Source organism: Stegostoma tigrinum, chromosome 16 (genome assembly GCF_030684315.1).
Source record: "Stegostoma tigrinum isolate sSteTig4 chromosome 16, sSteTig4.hap1, whole genome shotgun sequence".
NCBI lineage: Eukaryota > Metazoa > Chordata > Chondrichthyes > Orectolobiformes > Stegostomatidae > Stegostoma > Stegostoma tigrinum.
In genome coordinates, this window is record NC_081369.1 from 4383025 (window position 1) to 4404374 (window position 21350).

Here is a 21350-nt window from a genome sequence, read left to right on the forward strand (position 1 = left end):
GTTGTATTAGGTATGGCATAAAAGAAAAAAAGTTTATTTCTTTGGTTAGCTTTGGCTGCCAAAGTATGTACATTGTGATAGTGACTGCACTTTAAAAGTATTTCGTTGGCTGTAAAGAACATTGACATGACCTGAGGCTGTGAAAGCATCTACATGGATGTAAGTAATTCTTTATCTTTCCAGGTACTGCACTTAACTTTTTCTTTGTAATGTGGCTTTGCATGTTCTTACGTACAATCACCACTCATTGCAATCTGTAAATTTATTGCATTATACTGAAGGAGTAACATTCAGACTGGTGTAGACTGTGTGGTGTGGTATTGTCATTTTAGGCAAAACAAGACTATGATAGGAGATAACAAAGTGTGGAGCTGGATGAACACAGCAGGCCAAGCAGCTTCATAGGAGCGGGAAGGCTGATGTTTCAGGCCTAGACCCTTCATCAGAAATGGGGGTGGGGAAGACGGTTCTGAAATAGATAGGGAGAGAGGAGGAGGCAGATCGAAGATGAATAGAGGAGAAGATAGAACATAGAACATTACAGCACAGTACAGGCCCTTCGGCCCTCGATGTTGTGCCGACCTGTCATACCGATCTCAAGCCCATCTAACCTACACTATTCCATGAACGTCCATATGCTTATCCAATGACGACTTAAATATACCTAAAGTTGGCAAATCTACTACCGTTGCAGGCAAAGCGTTCCATTCCCTTACTACTCTGAGTAAAGAAACTACCTCTGACATCTGTCCTATATCTTTCATCCCTCAATTTAAAGCTGTGCCCCCTCGTGCTCGCCGTCACCATCCTAGGAAGAAGGCTCTCCCTATCCACCCTATCTAACGCTCTGATTATTTTATATGTTTCAATTAAGTCACCTCTCAACCTTCTTCTCTCTAATGAAAATAGCCTCAAGTCCCTCAGCCTTTCCTCATAAGACCTTCCCTCCATACCAGGCAACATCCTAGTAAATCTCCTCTGCACCCTTTCCAAAGCTTCCACATCCTTTTTATAATGCGGTGACCAGAACTGTACGCAATACTCCAAGTGCGGCCACACCAGAGTTTTGTACAGCTTCACCATAACCATAGGTGGAGAGGAGACAGACAAGTGAAAGAGGCGGGGATGGAGCCAGTGGAGGTGAGTGTAGTTGGGGAGGTAGGGAGGGGATAAGTCAGTCCAGGGCGGACGGACTGGTCAAGGGGGCGAGATGAGCTTAGTAGGTGGGAAATGGGGGTGCGGCTTGAGGTGGGAGGAGGGGATAGGTGAGAGGAAGAATAGGTTGGCGGGGGGAACGAGCTGGGCTGGTTTTGGGATGCAGTGGGGAGAGGAGAGATTTTGAAGCTTGTTAAATCCACATTGATACCATTGGGCTGCAGGGTTCCCAAGCGGAATATCAGTTGCTGTTCCTGCAACCTTCGGGTGGCATCGTTGTGGCACTGCAGGAGGCCCAGGATGGACATGTCATCTAAGGAATGGGAGGAGGATTTGAAATGGTTCGCGACTGGGAGGTGCAGTTGTTTATTGACAACTGAGCATAGGTGTTCTGCAAAGCAGTCCCCAAGCCTCTGTTTGGTTTCCCCAATTTCGAGGAGGCCACAACGGGTACAGCGGATGCAGTATACCACATTGGTAGATGTGCAGGTGAACATCTGCTTGATGTGAAAAGTCTTCTTGGGGCCTGGGACGGGGGTAGGGAGGAGATGTGGGGGCAGGTGTAGCACTTCCTGCGGTTGCAGGGGAAAGTGGTGAGATGGGGTTGGAGGGGAGTGTGGAGTGGACAAGGAGTCACGGAGAGATAGGGCACTCCTGGAAGCAGACAAGGGTGGGGAGGAAAAACGTCTTTGGTGGTGACGCCGTATTGTAGATGGCGGAAGTGTCGGAGGATGATGCGTTGGATCCAGAGGTTGGTGGGGTGGTAAGTGAGGACGAGAGGAGTATGATAGGAAGCAAGTTTCAGCACATATGCTCATCTACACCTTTTATATCTCCAGATTTTGTTAATCCAATGCTCTCTTGACTGACTTCTCAACTTCTGAATCTTAAGCCCATTCAAAACTCAACAGTCCGGTAACACATGAACTGTAAAAATTTTCTCTTTCGTCTTCCTTTTCCTTTTCTATCTCTAATCTGCTGAGATTTCTGCACTCTCTCAATTCTGGCCTCTTGTATTATTGTCCAATTTCTATCACCTCTACCATTGACAGCTGTGGAGTCCACCCTACCCTCTTAGCTTCCTTTTTTTCTCTTTTCCTGTGTACTTGGTGAAACTTATCTCATAATCAAGCTCCTTGTCGTTTGTATTACTTCCCTATGTGGCATGCTGTCAAATTTTATTTGAGAATGCTTCTGTCAAGTATCTTGGGACGGTCTACCGTGTTAAGAGCATAAATTAAACACAAGTGGCCACTCTGGGATTATTTCCAGCGAAATGTAATTACAAGACATCTAGTATACCTCAGTAATGGGACAGTGAACGGTGAATAGGTAGCTCCACCAGCAGGTGGTGCCATAGCACCAGTATGGATGTCACATCACTTCCCAAATGTTAATAAAATGTGAGGCTGGATGAACACAGCAGGCCAAGCAGCATCTCAGGAGCACAAAAGCTGACGTTTCGGGCCTAGACCCTTCATCAGAGAGGGGGATGGGGGGAGGGAACTGGAATAAATAGGGAGAGAGGGGGAGGCGGACCGAAGATGGAGAGTAAAGAAGATAGGTGGAGAGGGTGTAGGTGGGGAGGTAGGGAGGGGATAGGTCAGTCCAGGGAAGACGGACAGGTCAAGGAGGTGGGATGAGGTTAGTAGGTAGCTGGGGGTGTGGCTTGGGGTGGGAGGAAGGGATGGGTGAGAGGAAGAACCGGTTCGGGAGGCAGAGACAGGTTGGACTGGTTTTGGGATGCAGTGGGAGGGGGGGAAGAGCTGGGCTGGTTGTGTGGTGCAGTGGGGGGAGGGGATGAACTGGGCTGGTTGAGGGATGCAGTGGGGGAAGGGGAGATTTTGAAACTGGTGAAGTCCACATTGATACCATATGGCTTGTCAAGGAGGTGGGATGAGGTTAGTAGGTAGCTGGGGGTGTGGCTTGGGGTGGGAGGAAGGGATGGGTGAGAGGAAGAACCGGTTCGGGAGGCAGAGACAGGTTGGACTGGTTTTGGGATGCAGTGGGTGGGGGGGAAGAGCTGGGCTGGTTGTGTGGTGCAGTGGGGGGAGGGGATGAACTGGGCTGGTTGAGGGATGCAGTGGGGGAAGGGGAGATTTTGAAACTGGTGAAGTCCACATTGATACCATATGGCTGCAGGGTTATTGACCTGTCCGTCTTCCCTGGACTGACCTATCCCCTCCCTACCTCCCCACCTACACCCTCTCCACCTATCTTCTTTACTCTCCATCTTCGGTCCGCCTCCCCCTCTCTCCCTATTTATTCCAGTTCCCTCCCCCCATCCCCCTCTCTGATGAAGGGTCTAGGCCCAAAACGTCAGCTTTTGTGCTCCTGAGATGCTGCTTGGCCTGCTGTGTTCATCCAGCCTCACATTTTATTATCTTGGAATCTCCAGCATCTGCAGTTCCCATTATCTCTGATACTATTTTAACTTCCCAAATGTTTCTTGCTGTTTGCTTTATGGAACATAGAAAAGTACAGCACAGTCCAGGCCCTTCGGCCCACGATGTTGTGCCGTGGAATAATCCTAATCCAAACATAAAATAACCTAACCTACATTCCCCTCAATTCACTGCTGTCCATGTGCATGTCCAGCAGTCGCTTAAATGTCACTAATGACTCTGCTTCCACGACTACCACTGGTAAACTATTCCATGCACTCACAACTCTCTGGGTGAAGAACCTCCCTCTGACGTCTCCTCAATACCTTCCTCTTAACGCCTTAAAACTATGACCCCTCGTGGCAGTCAATCCTGCGCTGGGAAAAAGTCTCTGGCTATTGACTCTATCAATGCCTCTCATTACCTTGTACACCTCAATCAGGTCACCTCTCTTCCTCCTTCTCTCCAGAGAAAAAAGTCCGAGCTCAGTCAACCTCTCCTCGTAAGACAAGCCCTCCAGTCCAGGCAGCATCCTGGTAAACCTCCTTTGCACCCTCTCCAAAGCCTCCACATCTTTCCTATAATAGGGCGACCAGAACTCGACACAATATTCCAAGGCTAGTCTCACCAGAGTTTTGTAGATCTGCAGCATAACCTCGTTGCTCTTAAACTCAATCCCCCTGTTAATGAAAGCCAAAACACCATATGCTTTCTTAACAACCTTATCCACCTGGGTGGCAACTTTGAGGGAGCTATGCAATTGAACACCAAGATCCCACTGTTCCTCCACACTGCCGAGAATCCTGCCTTTAATCCTATATTCAGCATTTAAGTTCGACCTTCCAAAATGCATCACTTTGCATTTATCCAGGTTGAACTCCATCTGCCATTTCTCAGCCCAGCTCTGCATTCTGCTTTGTGAGGTTTTATGACATTTTACTTTCTTTCAGCATTTTTATTATGAAACACTGGCCACACTTAAAGTTAAGGGTGCTCACAATCTAGCAGAGGTTCCTAGAAATTGATTTTGAAAGGAGACTTTCCTCTGAAGCCGTACAGGCTCATGAAGGCCGAAAAATTAGCGGACGTTCTAGTCACTTGATCCTTCGGATTTACCACTTCACTAAAGTCATGATTTCATTATAAATGAAAGCTGATTTTATTGATGGAGTACCGAGGGAGTAATCCTTACTTAAAGATCGAGTGGATGATCCATCTCAGCCATCACAGATGCCAGTCTGTAGCTAATTCAATTCATCCAATGTAAAATCAAGACATGATTGGAGGCACTGGATTCTGCAAAGACTATGGGCCCTGACAACATTTTGGCAATAATATTGAAGACTTGGGCTCCAGAACTTGCTTTATCTCTAACCAAGCTGTTCCAGAATAAATACAATACAGGCAATCCCTTGGTTACAAACAGGGACCATTATTGAGTCTGCTTGAACATTAGATCACAATTCAGGAGAATATAAAACAGCTGTTCCTAAATGCTAGGAAATGTCCATATGCTGGTTCTGTAAAATTAGCATTAGTACACCCCATATGGGATCGCATTCTTAAATACAAGCATTTGTAAGTGGAACATTCACAGATCAGAACCCCCATGTACTGGCATCTACCCAACAATGTGGAAAATTGCCCAGGTATGTCCTGTACAATAAAAACAGGGCAAATCCAACCCAGTCAGTTACCACCCCATCAGTCTCCTCTCGATCATCAGTAAAGTGATGGAAGGTGTCAGTAACAGCGCTATCAAGCAGCACTTGCTCAGCAATAACCTGCTCAGTGACGCCCAGTTTAGGTTCAGCTCCTGACCTCATTACAGCCTTGGTTCAAACATGGGCGAAACAGCTGAATTCCAGAGATGTGGTTAGAGGGACAGCCTTGTTATCAAGGAGCCCTAACAAAACTGGAATCAATGGGTATCTAGGGGGAACTCTCCACTGGTTTACATCATACCCATACATAGGGAAATGGTAGTGATTGTTTGGATGTCAGTCATCTCAGCTCCAGGACATCTCTGCAAGACTTCCTCAGGGTAGTGTCCTTGGCCCAACCATTTGCAGCTTCTTCATCAATGACATTCCTTCCACCATAGAGTCAAAAGAGGGTGTGTTTGCCAATGAAGGCACAATTTGTGACTCCTGAGATACTGAAGCAGTCTATGTCTAAATGTAGCAAAATATGGTAACTAACATTCATGCCACACAAATGCCAGGCAATGATCATTGTCAATCTTTCAATGGCATTACCATCATTGAAGCCCCAACCATCAACTTCATGGGAGAATATTCCTCACTTGCCTGGATGAGTGCAGTTCTAACAACACTCAAGAAGTTTAACGCCATCCAGGACAAAGTAGTCCACTTGATTGGCACTACATCCACCACAATCCAGTCTCTCCACCACTGATGCTCAGTAGCAGCAGTGTGTACTATCTAAAATGTGCACTGCAGAAATTCACCAAGACTCCTTCAACAACACCTTCCAAATCCATAACCACTTCCATCTAGAAGGACAAGGACCGCAGATACATGGGAAGACCACCACCTGCAAATTCCCCTCCAGGCCACTCACCATCCTGACTGGGAAATACATCACTGCTCCTTTAGTGTCGCATGGTTAAAAACCCGGAATTCACTCCTTAAAGGCACAATGGGTCTCCTTACAGCAGGTGGACTGCAGCAGTTCAAAATGACAGCTCATCACCCTTCTCAAGGGCAGCTAGGGACAGGCAATAAATGATGGCTTTGCCAGCGGTGCGCATGGTTTACAGGTTAATTTTTGGAGGTGTGAGGAGTCTCTCCCAGATTTCCTCCTATTAGAAAGGTCACTGAATGATGAGTCAGTCAGGCAATTTAGCATGCCACTAGTAGACCAAGCATGGGATCATGGCCTCTGGAAAAGGATGGCTATCTCACTGAGAGATGCTGAGCAGAATCTTCTGCTCAGCAGCACCATTGAAGAGGTGATGGAGGAAAGACATCTGACCGAGGGCCAGGATCACAGCAACAGAGGTCAGAGGTAAGGGACAGTGGAAACATTCCATGGGATGTAGGACAGTCAACAATAAGGGCAGGGGTTGACTTTTAGCACCTCCTTCTGCTCGTGCCCAATCAGGTCTAAGTGCCACTATTTCAGGGACCCCACCAGGAGACCACAAGCAGTCTGCATAGATTTGCATGCCATGCTCCCTGCATGAAAATACACCCTCCTATTGTTTAATACCCTCAGCAGTGGGCCTTCAATTGGCAATGGTGTCGGAAGTCCATCCAAGCAATGTATTCCAGGCTGGTAGGTGATGCGTCCTTACCAGCCACTACATTGCCACCAAACTCTCTTGGAGGCAGCATAACTTACCATCCATGGTGGAACAAGGCATCCAACAATGCTCTCAGAGACAGTAGGAACTGCAGATTTTGGGGAAATCCAAGATAACAAGGTGTAGAGCTGGATGAACACAGCAGGCCAAGCAACACCCTAGGCCCGAAACGTCAACTTTCCTGCTCCTCAGATGTTGCTTGGCCTGCTGTGCTCATCCAGCTCTACACCTTGTTATCTCAGTAATACTCTCACCTGATTTTGAGGGATTGTAACTCAGGCAGGGTGTAATGTTATTGCACAGGTTGAAAGTGTTCATACTGGGAGCCCACATTTAAACTACAAAGTGTGGAGCTGGATGAACACAACAGGCCAAACAGCATCTCAGGAGCACAAAAGCTGACGTTTCAGGCCTAGACCCTTCATCAGAGAGGGAGATGGGGAGAGAGTTCTGAAATAAATAGGGAGAGCGGGGGAGGCGGACTGAAGATGGATAGAGGAGAAGATAGGTGCAGAGGAGACAGACAAGTCAAAGACGCAGGGATGGAGACAGTAGAGTTGAGTGTAGCTGGGCAGGGAGGGGATAGGTCAGGTCAAGGGGGCGGGATGAGGTTAGTAGGTAGGAAATGGAGGTGGGAGGAGGGGATAGGTGAGAGGAAGGACAGGTTAGGGAGTGCAGTGGGGGAGGGGAGATTTTGAAGCTCTAGGCCCGAAACGTCAGCTTTTGTGCTCCTGAGATGCTGCTTGGCCTGCTGTGTTCATCCACCTGCACACTTTTGTTATCTCAGATTCTCCAACATCTGCAGTTCCCATTATCTGTCAGCCACCGCTGCAGTAATTCAATGACCTCTCGGTGGATAAATAATTGGCTCAGCCAGGGCTGTAGGTGTCGCTGTGGTTCAGCCAGGGCATCGGGGGAGTCACACAGACGACAATCTTGCCACCACGCACGGCTCTCCTTGTTTTGCCGAGGTTATATATATATCGGACGTTGGGCGTTTCCCCGTTTTCTCCTCCTAGTTGGCATGGCAATGTTGAGCTTATGCAGGATCCTATCCACAGCCGCGTACCACCCGGGCTTGGCTGCGCTCTCCGCCCGAGCGAGGTAGCTGTTTGTGTCTGTGTGAGGGGTGTGGGTGGGATGTGTTTGAGGTGGGAGCCGACCGCGCACGTTTTTAAAAATCTACCGTTTGGAATGGGCAAGGAGACCCCCTTCCTCCTCCACCACCACCACCCCGTCGGGCCTCACCGCCGCCGTGCCCCGTCGTGTAGAGAGGTTGGTTTGTGACACCTGAGGTGGTGGGGGTAGGGGACGGCTCTTCCTCCCGGGCCTCCCGCCGACACCACGTGACCGCTCGCCTCCCGCGGGCGCAGGGAGTGCTGCTCGGATTGGCTGGGCCTCGCGCAGCTCCGCCCCTCGATGCTGTCTTGGCCTCCGATTGGCCCCGGGTGACGTCCGGGTGTCCCTGGCTCCGCCCCGTGTCCTTGAGGGGAGTGAGATAAAGGGCGTGGGAAGGATAGTCCTGCTGTCTCGATGGGGGCCATGTGGCTTCGTGAAGGCATTGGAGTGTGGGAACAAAGGCCCCGCCCCGCCCCGCCCCGCCCTGCCCTGCCCCGCCCTGCCCCGCCCCGCCCCGCCAGCCAGCCCGCCCGCCAGCCCTGTTCTGGGTCCTGGACATTTCGGCCTCAGCGTTAGGCCATGGTCAGATGATTTGCAGAAAGCAGGTGGGAGTCCACTGTTACACTAAAGTTCTACACTTTACATCCAGCCTCTAGTTCCACTCTGGGCTTAAATCCTGTCATACCCTAGCTTTAATTTTAAAGTAGCCCTTCAATGTGAATCTTAAAATATCCTTCAATGGAAAATTGAAGCCCTTCCTCTATTCATTGAGATCTGAGCTGATCCACATGTCGATTCCATTTATGCCCCTCTTAACTTGTGACTGTTAATCAGCCTTAGACTTAAAAATATCAACTGCACCACCCTCAACCTATTTGGGGTTGTACTGTTTTGATTTTTGACGGTTGTATGAAAAGGGCTTTCTGATCTTAGTCTTGAATCTTTTAGCTTCAACTTTATGATTATGGAACCACCCCCACCCCCCCAGTATAGTTATCACCAACAGAGGAAATGGTCCTTTGGTACCTAGCCATCTGGATTGGGTGTCAGCCTTAGCCCGGTGTCAACATTCTTCATGCTAACCAAGAAGGTTGCAATTATGTACATCTTTCACAAAAATCAAGGTGAGCCCTGCAATGTAACACTGAAGTTGTGCTCTGTTTTGAATGAGACCTCAAAATGAAGCCAGGCTTGCTCTCATGTGGACATAAGATCCCATGACATTATGCAAAGAAAAGCAGTGGGTTTGATACAGCATCAGAGATCTTCTCTCTGTCTCCTGCAAACACTCCCAGGACAGATACAACGCAAGGTTGGATACAAAGTAAAACTCCCTCTATGCTACCCCATCAGACTTTCCCAGAGCAGTTACAGTGTGTGGTTAGATACAAAGTAAAATACTCTATACAGTGTCTTGCGAGTATTTGATGTGGGCAAGTACAGTGCAGGGCTAGATACAAAGTAAAATTGCTTCAACACTGTCTCATCAAATACAGCTGGGACAGGAACAATATTCTGTTAGAACAGAATAAAGCCTCGTGTTCTTAAATTGAAAGTAAACCTTACTGTAGGCTGTCCCTATCAAGCACTCCCTGGACAAAAATGGCATGGAGCATGCAGCCAATTGCTCTACCCCCAACAGATGGATGGTAACTGTTGTTATGAACTCCTACACCTTGGGAGAATTTACAAAACTCTAATTGTTTCATGGTCTGTGCAGCCTGTGGGAAAGATTTTCATGTTTTCAGTCTGGCATCCCATCTGAAACAGCTCCTTGGTTGGAGGCTGCGTTTTGGGTTTTGTTTTAAGAATTGTGGAGAGTTTGCCTTCGAGTTTGCTCCACTCATTTTAACAGGGAGTTTGTTGATTAAAAGATGTATTTGAACAGTCTAATGCTTCTCTCTATTGTAATATTTTCACAAGCTGTGTAACAGAGATCTAAGGATTCAGGTACATAATTCTTTGAAATTTGTCTCACAGGTAGTTGGGGTGGTTTGGCACGCTTGCCTTCGTTGCTCCGAGTGTAGGAGCTGAGATGTCTCGTTGAGGATGTGCAGGATGTTTGGAAGGCCTCTTATCGAGTACTGTCTACAGTTCTGGTAGTCCTGCTATAGGAAGTCTATTATTAAGTTGAAGAGTGTTCAGAAAAGATTTATCAGGCTGTTGCTGGAAATAGAGGTTTTGAGTTATAAAGATAGGCTGGACTTGTTTCACTGGAGTGTAAGAGGTTGAAGGATGATATTATAGCAGCTTTTAAAATCATGAGGGCTATAGATGAGGTGAATAGCAAGGGTCTTTTCCTGAGTGTGGGGAAGTTCAAAAGTGGGGGCATATTTTTAAGATGAGATGAGAAAGTTTTAAAAAGATGAGGGGCAACTTTTTAAGAGTAGCTTGGATGTCAAATGAACTGTTAGAGGAAATGCTAATGGAGTACAGTTACAACCTTTAAAAGATATTTGGGTAAATGCATGAATAGGAATGGTTTGGAGGGAAATGGGTCAAACACATGCAAAAGGGACTAGTTTAGTTTGGAACATGGCTGGCATGGACTAGTTGGACTGAAGGGTCTGTTTCCATGCTGTATGACTCTCAACATTTAATCATTTTTGTTTGAAATATGTCCCTGATAGCTGGCAGAGTTAGCTGTTGAATTATGTAGATCCCTCTGTGTTCTTGAAGCCACTTTAATATATTTTCTCAGGTCAGCAGGTGTTAAAGGCTCCCTAGTTCATACCCTCTGTGCCAACTGATGCCCTTGAAATCATAGCATTTGAACCCATATGAAAAGGGTTAATGCCCATTCTGCCAGGAGTAACAGAGGATTAATGCCCAGTCTCAACATCAGATGCCATTTCTGACAGTTTTGTAAATCATTGTCCTTTGCTGAGGATGCACGACCCAGGTGGTCAGCCTTTGGTACATTCATCCCCATCCACCAACCCCCAAAAAAAAACCTAGCTCAGATTCTTATGCCTAATGCTGTCTTCACTGATGATGCCGCAGTGTTTGCCTTGTGGTATGAATGTAATTAGGAATTGGCTTTATTGTCAGATGTACTCATGTGAGTACAGTGAAAAATTTACAAGTTGCCACTTAGTGCCAGCTTGGGTACAGAGTCTTGGTACAAAGCAGAAAAATAAAGAAAACAAAGATTTAAAAGTTAAATATTACAGTCCTTCTTACTAAAAGGTTAAAAGAAAACAAAGACACAGTTAACACAGGAACACAGCAGGCCAGGCAGCATCAGAGGAGCAGGAAAGCTAATGTTTCAGTTGGGATCCTTCTTCAGCTCCTTTTCTAGTGAAGGGTCCCGACCCGAAACATCAGCTTTCCTGCTCCTCTGATGCTGCCTAGCCTGCTGTGTTCCTCCAGCTCCACATTGTGTTATCTCAGTCTCCAGCATTGGCAGTTCTTAGTATCTCAAAGAAACATAGTTAACAGTTTAATACTGCAGTTCATAAGCACCTGGCCATGCTGGGCTTGCACTCCACACAAAGGCTTGACCTCGCTTCCACCACTGCCCTAGGCTGCCTGTTCCTGCTCTCACAGTTGATCCAGTGCAAAAGATCTGAGAATTTCAAAGGTTAATTGATGTAAGTGGCAGCCAGTGATCATATCCAACATGAGAGAATCTACCCATCTCCCCATGATAATCAACAATGTTACCATTGCTGAATCACCCAGTATGAACACCTTGGTATCAGCACTGGCCAGAAACCGAACTAAACCAGCTTTGGAAATACTGTGGCTCCTGGAGCAGGTCACAATCTGCAAATTCTGAAGCAAGTGACTTGTCTTCTGACTTGTCAAGGCCAATCCAAAATCTATGAAGGTCAGATGTATTATTAAATACTCCCCACCTGCCTTAATGAATCAAGCTGCAAAGGTATTAAAGAAGCTCCACACTGTCCAGAACAAGACAGCCCACCTGATTGCACCACATCTACATTTACTCTCTCCACCACTGATGCCCAGTACGTCAGTGTGTGCCACCAACAAGATGCAGTGCAGAAATTCACTAAAGCTCTTTCTGAACTTCAAACTCCATGAGCATCTCCGTCTAGAAGGACAAGTGCAGCAGATGCTTGAACCTGCATGTTCCCTTCCAAGACCCTCATCGTCCTGACTTAGAAATATATTGTCATTCCTTTGGTGTCAGTGGATCTAAATCATGGAATCCCTCCTCACAATGTAGAGGGTGTGCCTACACACCAAAGACTGAGCACTTGAAGAAGGCAGCTCGTCACTGCCTTCTGTGAAAATAAACACTGGGCTAGCCAGCCACGCAAACATTCCATGAAGGAATAAAGTAATAATTTTACCAGAAGCTGGCCGAGTTTAGAACGCACCTTGCTTCCAGATGAGAATATTGAACCTGAAGGGTTTCTAGCAGTTGTATCCTTTCAAAGCATTTCGGGAGTTCAGGGGTGGAGAGCAGCAAGAAACTAGAGAACAATAGTGTACAACAATAAATGAATGAATCCATTATATGTCTTAAGTCATTTTCATTTATTTATACTCCAGTTACCCAGAGATGGGGGAGTAAACAATGCTTAGATAGTGCTTGTTTATTTTTGGCATTAACCCATTTTTAGCTGTAACAACAAAAATGCATCAAGTTACCTTTTAAATATATCCTTGAATACTACAAAATAAAAAGTAATTGCATTCTGTCAGTTCCTGAAAGGTTGGACCTTTGTTCATTATTCGGCTTTGGAGGGGATACCTTTCTGAACAAGGTCAAGCTCTGATGAGTTATTATGATTGTCTTCGTGAGTTGTAAGCATTGCTGGCTCAGCCAGTATTTGTTGCGCATCCTGCATTACTTTGGAGAAGGTGGCAGTGAACTGCATTTGTGATTATGTGATAAATTTTTGCAGAATTTGGCTGTATCCTCACCAGTATAATTTCAGTTGTAGCTAATTTCCCAAGTGTTATGAAAGCAGAAACCACCATTCTGTGCATTCTATGTGGGCTTCAATTTTCCACTTCCTCTTAAAGCTGGGAAATTGCCAAATTGTGGCAATAGCAAAGCCAGGAGTTGTTAGGGTAAAGGATGCATCTTCTTCATGTTGCACCATTCTGCTCGGCATGCCTCTACCTTATCTATGAAGTCCTTACATTTCCACTCTCCAATATCTCTTACTCTTCCTGCTATCTTCTCTCTTGTGATTTTGTTATGCTGCTGGACGGAAAGCCACTTTTGAGCGTTCAAAACAGAGAAGATGTTTTGAATGTTTTCTCCAAACTAAGATCCTGACTCAAAATTAGATTTTAATTCTGCTTCAAGACCGATCTTCAAAGTTCGGCTCAAGGGCCTGGACGGTAGCCAGTGTCAGGGTTAACCACCACCTGCTTCTGCAGTGTGCAGTTTCAAATTACACCACAGAAAGTCAGTTACTAAGGTATAACACAATTCTATAGTGTATGACTCTAAAATATACTAATAGTGCAGACCAAGTCAAGTATTGAGGAGAGCAGCAGGGAGACCGCTTAGTACAGTCAGCTAACAACCTGTTCTTTCTGTTCTAAGATCTGAAGTTGATTCCTGGCCTCTGGGTGTCAGGGTCCCATGCTGAACTGAGGGGATGTACAGTTCTTTGCTGCTACGGTTGTGCAGTCTACTGCTTGAAACTCAGCAACAGAAAATTCTGTAAACACACACTAGGTCAGGTAGCATCAGTGAACAGAGCAGAGGAACTGATGTCACAGATGTGCATCCTTCAAAAGTGGTGAAAGAATAGGTGTTTAGTTCAATCAAAAAAAGTGGGGTGGGAATATAAGTTATTAAAAACCCAGGGAAATAAACTTGATGTACAAGGTAGAGTCAACAAAGCGAGTGAACTGAATGGACTCTTTATTGAACATGAGGTGGGAATGTAATCCTAGGAATTTGTGTGGTAAAGAATCTCACAGACACATTATCATAGAATCCCTACCCAAGGGTGGAATTGGACCTGGGTTCCTGGCACTGTGAGGCACAGTGCTAACCACTGAGCAACTATCCCCTGAGAGATCGGGGAGACTTCTCTCATCCCTGATGACTACACCTGTAGGAAGTGCACCCAGCTGCAGCTCCTGGGAGACTCTTAGGGAGCTGGAGCTGAATGCTGAGTGCATCATACATAAGAATTTTAGTGAGGTGGCCACACCTGAGGTGCAGGCAGAGAGTAGCTGGGTGACCACCAGGAAAGGCAAAGGGAGTAGGCAGAGTGTGCAGGAATGCCCTGTGGCCATTCCCCTCAAAAATAAGTATACCATTTTGGATACTGTTAGGAGGGATGATTGATCAGGGGAAAGCGTCAATAGCTATGTCATTGGCACTACGACGGATTCTGGAGCACAGCAGGAAAGAGTAAAGGTAAACAGGACCTTAGTGATGGGAGACTTGATAGTTAGGGGGGGTCAGACAGGAGAGATTCTGTGGCTACACATGGGAATCCAGGATGGTGTGTTGCTTCCCGGGTCCCAATATCCAGGATGTCTTGGAGCAGCTGCAGGACGTTCTCAAGGGGGAGAGTGAGCAGCCAGAAGTCATTACGCACATTGACACAAGTGACATTGGTAGAAATAGGGATGACGTCCTGCAGAGTTGTTATAGAGAGCTAGGAAAAGAGTTAAAGTCCTGGACCTCGACCCCATGGTAATCTCGGATTACCTCCAGTGCCACATGGCTGTGAAGGAAAGAACGGGGATATGATAGCTGAATGCATGGTTAAAGAATTGGTGCAAGGGGCCGGGATTCAGATTCCTGGATCATTGGGATCATTTCTGTGGCAGAGGTGACCTGTTCATGAGGGACGGGTTGCACCTGAATTGGAGGGGGACCAGTATCCTGGCGGGCAGATTTGCTAGTGCTACAAAGGAGGTTTTAAACTAGATTGGCACGGGTGGTGTGATCCTCAACAGCAGGGAGGCAGGTGTGAGGCTGGAAGGAGATACAGCACAGGTAGTTCTCCTATAATGGGGTAGTTGCGTTCTTGTATGACCTCGTGCTATAGAAAGTCATGCTACAGAAAATCGCTGTACACGTGCAGCAGAAAGTTCACGTTACCCAAACAGCGCCCACTATTCATCAGCCACATTACAGCCAATTTACGTTAATGAAATATGCATTATAGCAGAAATACCCGTAATCAGAAATGGCAAGTTGAAGGGACAGGTCAGGCTGGAACAGGACAGAGAGCAAGGAATGCCTGGAATGTTCGATTAAATTGCATTAGTTTAAACCTAAGAGGGCTGACAGGTAATGTTGATCAACTCAAGGTGTAGATAGATCTGTGGGACTGGGATATTATAACCATTACAGAAACGTAAAGGAGGGACAGAACTGGCAGCTTAATGTGCCAGCGTACAGGTGCTTCAGGTGGGACAGAGGTGGAGGAAAGACAGAAGGAGGCATTGCATTTTTGATAAAGGGGAGTATCACAGTAGCAGTCAGAGCTGAAATAACTGAAGGATCATCCAGTGAGGCTTTGTTCGTGGAGCTAAGGAATAAGAACAGGATGGTGACGTTATTGGAGTTGTTCTATAGGCTCTTCAAATAGTCAACATGCATGAGAGGAACAAATATGCAGAGAGATTGCAGAGACTTGCAGGAAAAATCGGGTTGTCATAGTGGGGATTTTAATTTTCCTAACAAAGACTGGGACTGCCATTGTGTTAGCAGCATGAATGGAATGGAATTTGTTAAGTGTGTTCAGGAAAGTTTCGTCAAGCCTTACATAGAGGGTCCAGCTTGGAAAGGAGTAAAACTTGACCTATTCTTGTGAAATAGGACAGGACAGGTGGCCATAATTCAATTAATTTTAAAATAGGTATGGAGAGGGACAAGAGATAATGGGAACTGCAGATGCTGGAGATTCCAAGATAATAAAATGTGAGGCTGGATGAACACAGCAGGCCAAGCAGCATCTCAGGAGCACAAAAGCTGACATTTCGGGCCTAGACCCTTCATCAGAGAGGGGGATGGGGGGAGGGAACTGGAATAAATAGGGAGAGAGGGGGAGGCGGACCGAAGATGGAGAGTAAAGAAGATAGGTGGAGAGGGTGTAGGTGGGGAGGTAGGGAGGGGATAGGTCAGTCCAGGGAAGACGGACAGGTCAAGGAGGTGGGATGAGGTTAGTAGGTAGCTGGGGGTGCGGCTTGGGGTGGGAGGAAGGGATGGGTGAGAGGAAGAACCGGTTAGGGAGGCAGAGACAGGTTGGACTGGTTTTGGGATGCAGTGGGTGGGGGGGAAGAGCTGGGCTGGTTGTGTGGTGCAGTGGGGGGAGGGGATGAACTGGGCTGGTTTAGGGATGCAGTGGGGGAAGGGGAGATTTTGAAACTGGTGAAGTCCACATTGATACCATATGGCTGCAGGGTTCCCAGGCGGAATATGAGTTGCTGTTCCTGCAACCTTCGGGTGGCATCATTGTGGCAGTGCAGGAGGCCCATGATGGACATGTCATCAAGAGAATGGGAGGGGGAGTGGAAATGGTTTGCGACTGGGAGGTGCAGTTGTTTGTTGCGAACTGAGCGGAGGTGTTCTGCAAAGTTCCATCATGGGCCTCCTGCACTGCCACAATGATGCGGAAACCAAGCGGAGGCTTGGGGACAGCTTTGCAGAACACCTCTGCTCAGTTCGCAACAAACAACTGCACCTCCCAGTCGCAAACCATTTCCACTCCCCCTCCCATTCTCTTGATGACATGTCCATCATGGGCCTCCTGCACTGCCACAATGATGCCACCCGAAGGTTGCAGGAACAGCAACTCATATTCCGCCTGGGAACCCTGCAGCCATATGGTATCAATGTGGACTTCACCAGTTTCAAAATCTCCCCTTCCCCCACTGCATCCCTAAACCAGCCCAGTTCATCCCCTCCCCCCACTGCACCACACAACCAGCCCAGCTCTTCCCCCCCCACCCACTGCATCCCAAAACCAGTCCAACCTGTCTCTGCCTCCCTAACCGGTTCTTCCTCTCACCCATCCCTTCCTCCCACCCCAAGCCGCACCCCCAGCTACCTACTAACCTCATCCCACCTCCTTGACCTGTCCGTCTTCCCTGGACTGACCTATCCCCTCCCTACCTCCCCACCTACACCCTCTCCACCTATCTTCTTTACTCTCCATCTTCGGTCCGCCTCCCCCTCTCTCCCTATTTATTCCAGTTCCCTCCCCCCATCCCCCTCTCTGATGAAGGGTCTAGGCCCGAAACGTCAGCTTTTGTGCTCCTGAGATGCTGCTTGGCCTGCTGTGTTCATCCAGCCTCACATTTTATTATCATGGAGAGGGACAAAACTGGTCCACCGGTTCAAGTTCTAAATTGAGGCAAGGCAAACTTTTATGGAATTAGATCGGAGCTTGCAGGGGTTGGTTGGACTAGTTTATTTGCAGGTAAAGGGACCCCTGACAAGTGGGGGGCCTTTAAAAATGTGATTGCTACAGCTTATGTTCTATATGTTCCTGTGAGGGTGAAGGGCAAGGTTGACAGGAGTAGGACCCTGAATGACAAGAGATATTGAGGCATTGACCAGAAAAAAGAAGGAAGCATGGCTCAGGTAAGGCAGCTGGGATCAAGGGAATCCCTGGAGGTATGTAGGGGACACAGGAGTTTACTGCAGAAGGAAATCAGTAGGGAGAAAAGGGGGCAAAAATTAGCTTTGGCTGAGAAGATTGGGGTGAATCCAAAGATATCCTTTAAGTATATTAAAGGAAAAAGAATTACTAGAGCGAGAATAGGACCCCTCAAGGACCAAAGTGGACATGTATGTGTGGAATCGCAGGAGATGGGTGAGGTCCTCAATGAATATTTCTCCTGTGTTTACCATGGAGAAAGACATGAAAACTTGAGAACTTGGGGAAATTAGTGGCACTATCTTGGGGACAGTCCATAACACTGTAGAGGTGGTGTTGGAAGTAATAGAATGTATGAAGGTGGATAAACCTCCTGGCCCTGATCAGACATATCCAAGAACCCTGCAAGAGGCTAGAGAAGAAATTGCAGGGCCCCTGGCTGATATATTTGTATCATCGTTAGCCATGGGTGACGACCCGGAAGACTGGAGGGTAGCAAATGTTGTGCCCTTATTCAGCAAGGGCTGCAAAGAAAAACCTGGGAATTATAGACCAATAAGCCTAACATCTGTGATAGGTAAGTTATTTGAGAAGATTCTGAGGGATAAGATATACATTCATTTGGAAAGACAGGGTTTGATTAGGAGTAATCAGCATGGCTTCATAAATCAGAGATCATGCCCCATAAATTTGTTAGGGTTCTTTGGTGAAATGACCAGGAAGGTTGATAAGGCAGGGGGACATTAGACGCAGTGAATATGGATTTCACTAAGGCCTTTGATAAGTTTCCACATGGCAGTCTGCTCTGGAAGATTAGATCAAATGGACTCCAGGGAGAGCTGGCAAATTGGATACACAATTGGCTTGATGGTAGGAAGCAGAGGGTAATAGTGGAGGGATGCTTGTCGGACTGGAGGCTTAGGACTAGTGTGCCTCAAGAGGTTGGTGCTGGGCCCATTGTCATTTGTCATCTCTATCAATGATTTGGATGAGAATGTACAAGGCATGATTAGTAAGTTTGCGGGTGATACTAAAATCGGCAGTATCGTGGAAAGTGGGGAAGGTTATCAAAAATTGTAGCAGGATCTTGATCAGCTGAGGAAGTGGGCTGAGAAATGGAAAATGAAGTTTATTATAGATAACTGTGTGGTGTTGCATTTTGGAAAGTCTCATTAAGGCAGGAGTTCCTTTGTGAATAGTAAGGCCTTAAGTAATGTAGTGGAAGAGGGGGATCTTGGAATTCATGTACACAGTTCTCTGAAAATGGAGTCACAGGTAGACAGGGCAGTGAAGAACTCTTTTGGCATGCTAGCTTTTATCCGTCAAGGCTCTGAGTACAGAAGTTGGGAACTTATACTGTGGTTGTACAGCACATTGGTGAGGCTGTGCTTGGAGCATTGTGCACAGTTTTGGTCAACTGGCTAAAGAAAGGAGTTATTAAACAGGAAAGAGTGCAGAAGAAATTTACAAGTATGTTACCAGGACACAAGGGACTGAGTTATAGGGAGAGGTTGGACAAGCTAGAACTTTAGAGCTTAGGAGACACGAGATGATCTTAGAAGTGTTGAGAGTCATACAGCATGGAAACAGACCCTTCAGTCCAACTAGCCCATGCCAGCCATGTTCCAAACTAAACTAGTCCCTTTTGCATGTGTTTGACCCATTTCCCTCCAAACCATTCCTATTCATGCATTTACCCAAATATCTTTTAAAGGTTGTAACTGTACTCCATTAGCATTTCCTCTAACAGTTCATTTGACATCCAAGCTACTCTTAAAAAGTTGCCCCTCATCTTTTTAAAACTTTCTCATCTCATCTTAAAAATATGCCCCCACTTTTGAACTTCCCCACACTCAGGAAAAGACCCTTGCTATTCACCTCATCTATAGCCCTCATGATTTTAAAAGCTGCTATAATATCATCCTTCAACCTCTTACACTCCAGTGAAACAAGTCCAGCCTATCTTTATAACTCAAAACCTCTATTTCCAGCAACAGCCTGATAAATCTTTTCTGAACACTCTTCAACTTAATAATAGACTTCCTATAGCAGGACTACCAGAACTGTAGACAGTACTCGATAAGAGGCCTTCCAAACATCCTGCACATCCTCAACGAGACATCTCAGCTCCTACACTCGGAGCAACGAAGGCAAGCGTGCCAAACCACCCCAACTACCTGTGAGACAAATTTCAAAGAATTATGTACCTGAATCCTTAGATCTCTGTTACACAGCTTGTGAAAATATTACAATAGAGAGAAGCATTAGACTATAAGATAACGAGAAGTATGGATAAGGTGAATGCAGTCCGTCTTTTTCCCAGGGTTGGGGAATTGAGGACTAAAGGATATCAGTAAGAGGGGAAAGATTACATGGGAACCTAAGGGCAACCTTTTTTACACAGGGTGGTACGCATATGGAATAAGCTGCCAGCAGAAATGATTGAGGCAGATACACTAACAACTTTTATAAGCCATTTGGGCAAATACATGGAAAGGAAAAGTTTAGAAGAATATGGGCCAAGTGCACAGAAATGGAGTTAGCATGTGTGGACATTTGATCAGCACAGACCAGTTTGCATGTCTCCGTGCATTAGATTCTATGACTCTAAGAAATCTGTCCTCGTCACTGTCTTAAACGTGTGACCGCAGATTCTGAAATTATGCCGTCTGGTCCTAGACTGTCCCACAGGTGAAATAACCTGTCCACAATAGCCAACCAAATCAATCTCTCCTAAGACAGTCCCTCCACACCTGCTAGCAGGCTAGTGAACCTTCTTTGGAATGTCTCCAGTGCCTGTGTTTTTTTAGGTCAGAAATCATACCACAGGTTGTAGTCCAACAGGTTGTACTATAACCTGGTGTTGTGAGATTTCAGACCTTGTCCACTCCACTCCAAAGTAGGCACCTCTACATCGGTGTTTTTTTAAGATAAGGGGCCCAAAGCTGTTTACAGTATTCCAACTGGGATCGACTAAATCCTTGTATAGTTTTAGCAAAGCCCCCCTATCTTTATACTCCATTCCCTTCGAAATATAGCCTGTCGTTCCATTTGCCTTCCCTGTTACCTGCTGAAATTGGATGCCAGGTTTTTGCGATTTATGCCCGAGGAATCCCAAATCCCTGTTCTGTAGCTTTTTGTAGTCTTTTCCCATTTAAATAATATTCAGATCCTTTACTCTTCCTGCCAAAATGTGTAACCTCTCATTTTCCCAAATTAGATTCCACCGGTCAAATCTGTGCCCACTTGCTTATTGAGGGAATTGGATTTTGAAAAAGGATTACAAGAGATGATCTTGTTAAACTGCCTTCTGTTACTAGTGCAAACGTTGTGTGTTTCTATGAGATACAATTAGATCAGACTGTGGTTTAATTATGTTGGATTAATGCTTTTTTGAGGTCAGTGGTGCAAAGACTATGAAAGCATTTGATTTACATTCCTTCTGTCAGTCTCTCCCTGACTTTAAGTAGTGTCTGTGCTTCATTGCTGCCTTGGACTCAGGTTCTTTGCAATGTTTTAGCTGTGCTCAAAGGAATGTAATTAACCATAAGTGGTTTCACCGCACTGCAAGTTTTCTCTTTAGTGTCAGTTAAGTATAATCTTGGACTTTGTAGTTCAACGGACCGAGTGGTATTACCGCCGGACTGTTAATCCAGAGACCCACATGACGTTCTGGGGACCCAGGTTCAAATCCTGCCACAGCAGATGGTGGAATTCGAATTCAATAAAATACCTGGGGTTAAGAATCTAGTGATGACCATGAACCATTGTCGATTGTTGGGAAAAACCTGTCTGGTTCACAAG

General features: G+C 46.3%; 1 protein-coding gene across 2 annotated transcripts in view; it reads left to right on the plus strand.

Annotated features, from left to right (window-relative positions):
- The first annotated feature begins 7805 nt into the window (after positions 1–7805).
- Positions 7806–21350, plus strand: part of got2a (glutamic-oxaloacetic transaminase 2a, mitochondrial) — a 39894-nt gene continuing 26349 nt past the window's right edge. Inside the window, exon 1 of one of the 2 annotated variants that reach the window (XM_048546957.2) lies at positions 7806–7971. In XM_048546957.2, coding sequence (XP_048402914.1) covers positions 7892–7971 — 80 coding nt within the window. In that variant the 5' untranslated portion in view covers positions 7806–7891. Of the gene's footprint in view, positions 7972–8984; positions 9111–21350 lie in introns of those variants that run through there. The other variant, XM_048546958.2, reaches the window with a different exon arrangement.